The sequence below is a fragment of the Gobius niger genome (genome assembly GCF_951799975.1).
Source record: "Gobius niger genome assembly, chromosome: 18".
NCBI classification, from domain to species: domain Eukaryota; kingdom Metazoa; phylum Chordata; class Actinopteri; order Gobiiformes; family Gobiidae; genus Gobius; species Gobius niger.
The window spans coordinates 6,189,141-6,195,349 of record NC_136869.1 but is presented as its reverse complement, the minus strand read 5'-3'; the positions used below and the strand labels follow the sequence as shown (position 1 = coordinate 6,195,349).

The following is a 6,209-nucleotide window of genomic DNA, read 5'->3' as shown; positions in this document are numbered from 1 at the left end:
TTCGCCTAATTCTTCGCTGACGTTTTCTCATGTTATGCCAAAGCCGGAATGAGCCTGACGTTTTTGTCCAAGTGTCATTTATTTAAGAAACCAGTGTTTATTACATGACTCAACTGCATTATTTAGCCCTAAGTCTCTTTTTACAACTCTAGTACAAGTTCTATTCACACGGCCCAACGGACAGAAACAGCCATTTCCCATTGTGGGCCTTTTGTTTTCAATAATTACAAAAGTGTTTTCAAAAATAAAAATACAGGTCAATGACTGAGAGATAAATAGATAAATAATCAAATATCCCATGACATCTATCAGTCGATAAATAAATAGGAACAATAAATAACATTCAGAACATCTTTGGCCAAGCCTGGGCCATGGGTGGACGCCTCGGCAGCTCAGACTTTGCAATTGTGAAAGAAAAGACAATGCTGGGATTTTAGCGAGTGAGAGAACAATTATATTGAGGCACTTTTAAGGATGCTGTAGGAAATGGCCACATTTCCTTGAGTTGTTCCCAAGAGGAGGAAAGAATGACGCACATACAATCAAAAGCGAATCGAATGACTGCATTGCAAATTGAAACTTGTTGATATCGAGGGTTGAGAACATAAAGGGTGCGAGCGGCAAAAATCAATTGAAAGCCTATCATCATTTCTTTTACTTGTTATATTCTCCGCCTCGTTAAATGTTTTGAAAATAATCCCTTATGTAGTTTAATCTCTTAATAAAGGATTGCTCAATGCCAAAAGGGCAAGTGCAAGTTGCAACTGCGGTGGATGGGTTTCAGAATAACGTAAAATGAGGACCGTTCTCTTCGCAATTAGGCATTTAAAAGCAAAAGTAGAACATCTTTTGAAAGGTGAAGAGTCCTCTAAATGGAGGAAAAAGGTGACCCATTCATAGCTTTTTGTATTGGGCCAAGAAAATTCCAGAATAACAGGATATGTCGTCAACCAAATTGAATCTGATTTGTGTTTCATGAGTTTGTTTTTGTGTGTGTACGTCTTTTCTAATCTATTCAAGTAAAGTCAATCCAAACTTTTGCCCTTTAAGTTCTCGACCCTCGATACTGTTTTACAATTCCGGGACCAAGCGTGACACAAACAGTGCAAGAAAAAAACAGTGAAAAACGACACAGACATGAAGTGACAAAAGTGTGAGCAACGTCAATGCGTGTTTTCCGTCGTGGTCGAGTCCGACTGGGTTTCCGAGTGGTCCCCGAAAATCCCGGCTAGCGTCTTAAAGCGCGGGCCCCACTCGTTGAGGTATTCGTAGTCCTCCTCCGGCTCCACGGCGCGGGTTTCAATGGAGCTCAGAGACTCGGCAATCGAGCCGTCGCCCTCGTATGCATAAGTGGCCAAAGAGTCGTAGGGCGGGGCCGAATTGTCCGTGTCGTGGTCTTTCAAGCGCTGGTTGATGAAGTCCCGAATGTCCGCGCTGTCCTGGGAAACGGGCGCGCGGGCGGACTTCAGCTTCAGCTCGGGCTTGACGTCCCGCCGGAACATGTTCTCGTTGACGGCTTTGGGGTTGCGCAGCGTGCCCATGTCGAAGGCGTGCGTGTCCTCCTCGCCCCCGCCCTCGTCGTCGTAGTGGATCACGTTGTCGCGGATGTCCTCTTTGGACGACATGAGGGTTTCCTTCTTCTTCTGCCGCCTGAGGCCCACGTACAGCACCACGATCACTGCAAAGGAAAGAAAAACACAAACAAGGGGACGTGTTAAGTTTGTGTTTGTTAGGGCTGCTTTAGAGACACTTAGCGTTTACTTCGAGACACTGCTGGTGAATATTGCACAGTGAACATTTTCTGTCATTGTATATTTTCACCTGTAAAAAAAATGAATGAATGAAGCTTCTGCGCAAGCTAAACCTGGAAGACATAACATCTGCATTCATTCATCGCCTCATCACCGGCAGCTCTTTCCAATCATCCAATCACAGAGAAGCTCAAGCCGCACCTTCACGTCATCCAATACGAATACGAAGGTTCTGTATTTTATATATTGAAAAACTGAATATAGAATATAAAAACATCTGTTAATACTGTAAATATACATATGTATATACATAAGACTGTAAATATATGTATGTAGACATACCACAACAATGTGAAGTGTAAAGTGTGAAGTAACAAAAGGGGCAGATATTATAAGACTTGTTCTTCTCCTCTGCTCCGTTTCATTCATACTGTGTTGGCTTGGCGGTTTTATTGTGATTGTGAACATCACTTTTGAATGAAATAAATAAATAAAATGAAAAAAATGAAAAAATCCAATCACTGCAGCGCTCATCTCTACTCCAGCCACTCATCGCTCATGATCCCCCCCTTAAGCGTCCCGGTCAATCACGCAGCGTTTCCCAGCCGTGCTACGACCCTCCTCCACCCCTTTCCCCGTCCAGGCCTCTCCTCGGCTCTGCTCGTCGTCGACTGGTCTCCCCGGGTCTCCTCTTCTACCACCACCACCGTCCATGGAACTCTTTCGTTCATTAAACGGGCTGGATGCAAGTTGGCCATTTTATACTCACTACTGCCACCTCAGGCCATATGTGTAACTGCACCATCTATATTAAGCTCATTCTACACATTAGGACATGGCTGGAAGATGTAGGTGTAATTTTAACATTTTTAAACACCCTATGGTCCCTTTAAATCTTCCGTCGGGGTCTGAGCCCCAATCTTGATTCGTGGTCGTTCAATAAAACGTTCTTAATGCCTTTCTGTCTCTGTGAGTCTTTTCAGGTTGTATTTATAAAGACTGTTTTTGCAGTAGGTAATCAAAGAACGGATTTGGATCAGGATCTAACCTAAATTAAATCTCATATTTGGCTGCCTTTATACAACATCTCCATGGAGACGAGCCGCGGATGTCGAGCTGGAGAGGTTATGTTTCATGTTAAAATGTGGTTCAAGTGTGGCCACCAGCCTCGTTGTGCATTGTCACTGACCCTTTGCGGAGAAATTAAAGGGCATGTACCTGCTTTGTGCTTGCAAACAGTGAAAGCGAAAGCGAGTAAATTAACCTGTAACTTACCGTCACCCTGATCAGGACTTTAGTGTCAGGGCTGTGATTAGGGATGGCACATGTGATGTGTTTCATTCTCACAGATCTTACACATACTAGAAGGTCTTGCCTTTCAAATGAGGTATCCCACTTGCATAGAGGCTGTAAGCTCTCCTGTCAATATGCTTTGAGATTTTGATATGCAAATATGAAACTAACTCCACCCCCAAGATGGTAGATAACCGGTTGAATTGCTACGGAAATAATGTAAAACAAATAGAATGGAATAAAGGCTATACATATCTCACTTTGCATGTACTGAGTCTATCATATGTTAGTTTCACAGTTTAAGTTGATTAACAGAAATGAATGCCCTTTCTAACGATATTCTTTTTTTCTGCACGGCTACTGCTAACTTATTTTTGACACATGTTGAAACCTATAACCCAAACCCATGCATTCCAAAACATGTATTGAAAACATCTACTTTTTGATATACTTCACTCACTTCGATAAACCTAATCTTGACTTCAGAGCTCCACTTGATCTTTGGCATATTTTTCTCGTCGACTCAATCTGTCTTTTCCGCTTAGTTCCTTCCACTATGAAATGCTAAACACTGTATGTTTTTTCCTGTTAATATTTCTGCAGCATCTGCTCTGCACAGTCACGGTTGGCATAGACCTGCATATGATTTCAATGAAAGAGTTCAATATTACACACAAATCAAGCAGAAACACCATTTCAAACAGATCTCATCTCCTCCAAACTAATCTGGAAGCTGGATGATTTTTATCTGCCTTTGTGTAATGCATGAGCTCCCCCTAGTGGAGACCCTGCAGATTTCAACAACAACACTATAACTGCAGCTCTACTCCCTATACAGGAAATATATCATACTTCTGTTTTAAATGTGTACATCACACAAAACTATTTAACTCATTTAGGAATTGTTCAGATTAAGTGCATTTCCTGCTTCATGAACAAAGTTTTATTTAATGTAGACCCATAGACCTGGACGATTCATTCCACTTCTGATCAGTTCCTTTTGTCATACTTTTAGCCAAAGTCACAAAAAATAAAGGGAAAGTAGTTCATATTGATGACACAAAACATGACTAATAAGTCCACATATATTTTCCCAGACAAATTAGAACTACATTAACTAAACTAAATCAAAATGAAAAGGGACTAAAAACTAGGGCTGTAACGATGCACTTTTGTCACAATCCAAAATCACGATACTTAGAGGCCGATCCGATACGTATTGCGATACAGTAAATGAGTAATATATTTACCTTAATGTGTGAATAGAAGTCAGTCATGTGTCTAAAAGTGTCCACAACAAAATGTAACAGTGCTGTATAAGTGTGCCTCAAAGAGTAAAGAGTGCAAGATGCAAATGCCTCCAAACAGAGGTCTATTGCAAATAGCTTCATTTCAACCAAAAGTGAAACTAAGCTTCTCATTTGATGAAATACTTCAAAAGCAAAACTTTGAGGAATCGCATGTGCACATTGTAACTGGAAAATGTCAGCGGAACACATTAACTAGGACTATTTTGATTAGTTTAACTCAGTGTTTCCCAACCAGGGGGTACTTAAACACTTGGCGGGGGTACTTGGAATAGGTAGCGTTCACGTGACATCACAACATTCTAAAGAGCCTATAGTTTAACATTGAGGTGGAGGTCAACTGACGGTAACTATGGTAACGGTGGTAACTGACAAAATGCACATTTTTATGTCTTTGTTTTTTGGCTCATATCTAAGTCATTACTGGAGGAATCCAGATGAAACAAAAACTGTCACAAAGTTTATCGTCTCCTCTGTCGGCACATATGAACTAATGTCCAATTATTATCTCTAAAAAATGTCAAAAAGTGGTGACAATATGCGAAAACATGAACGTGATGTTGTCCAATAGAAAAGACTTTCAAACATAAAAATAATATCACAGGTTTGTGAATCCAATCACGATCAAATACTGAAGAGGAAAAACATTTGTAAATTTTCGTTTTGGAGATTTCTTCCAAAAACTGCATTTCTCCCATACAGTTGCATTGGCCCTGCCCTCCATCTGACATTATGACATCATCACATTCTAAACCGTGAACGCTACCTATTGGGAGAAGCTCTATGAAGCAAAGCAACATGATTAAACTTGTTTGAATACAATAGAATAAATGTAAAGTTGACTGTAATTTAGTCAACTTTCATATTTATTTGATTAAACCTAGAATTAAAAAAGAAAAAAAAAAAAAAATGTGCCAGAAGAGTAAAACCTGGCCATATACTTCCAATCACTATTCAATGTACAGTATATAATCAGTTTCTATGTGGATTTTGTTGTGAAAATGCAAAGCTATTAAATGGAACACCTCTTCCTGCCTCTCAGACTGTGAACTCTAGAATCTGAAATCCCACCCCAGCTAAAACACAGAAACTTAAGAGTTGGCACAGTTTAAGAAACACTGATCCACTGTAACCATCATACACAACTATAAGCTTGAGGAACTTTCTGAACTCATCCTAACTAGATGCTGCTTTTTTACACTGTATCCAGATGAAAGGGCTTCGGGAGCGTTTTCTTTCTCATTTGGGAAAAAGTGGGTCATAGCGACACGTCCCACACGTGAGGCGAGGAGCTGAGTGGAAATGTTCTCAGCGTGAGGCCTGGATCGGATCCATATTTTAGGGGAAAGGACTGTCTGTCAGAGGCGGCGGCGGAGGCAGCCTCCGGGGGCAGCTTTGAAGACATTCCTCCATGATCAAAAGAGAAGACAGGCTAAAATCACCCCAGACTGTAGACCGAGTGTGCATAAGGCCTCGGACGCGTGTGTGGCAGTGAAGGATAAGTGACACCGCTGGAAATCAGATGACATAACACTGTGGATGTGTGTTTTCTTTCATTCTTTTGTTTAGCTACTGTATCTGCCTATCAAAACGTAGAGTATGTTTACTTGGGATGTGTTAAAGTGAACATGTCATGCTGGTTTGTGTCTCAAAGTGTGGTCGCAGGGCCCTCCACTGGCATCAGAGGGAATTAAACACCCAAAATCAGTATGCGAGCCTCCATGTTTACCCAACAGCATGATAACAAATCTATGGCTTGGTGATAAACGAGATTTGAGGGCAGAACGGCTCCAGTGATGTGTTGTTTGTTTTTTTCCTTTTTCTGCGAAGCACATTTGTAGTTTCTGCGTTCCACATT

The 6,209-nt window shown here is 41.1% G+C and overlaps 1 protein-coding gene across 1 annotated transcript in view; it reads right to left on the bottom strand.

Moving 5' to 3' along the window:
* Window positions 1-705: 705 nt before the first annotated feature.
* The window catches only part of LOC306977686 (cadherin-12-like), a 318,442-nt gene continuing 312,938 nt past the window's right edge, over window positions 706-6,209 (bottom strand). The window contains exon 13 of the mRNA XM_079576100.1: window positions 706-1,678. Coding sequence (XP_079432226.1) covers window positions 1,164-1,678 — 515 coding nt within the window. The 3' untranslated portion in view covers window positions 706-1,163. The remainder of the gene's footprint in view (window positions 1,679-6,209) is intronic.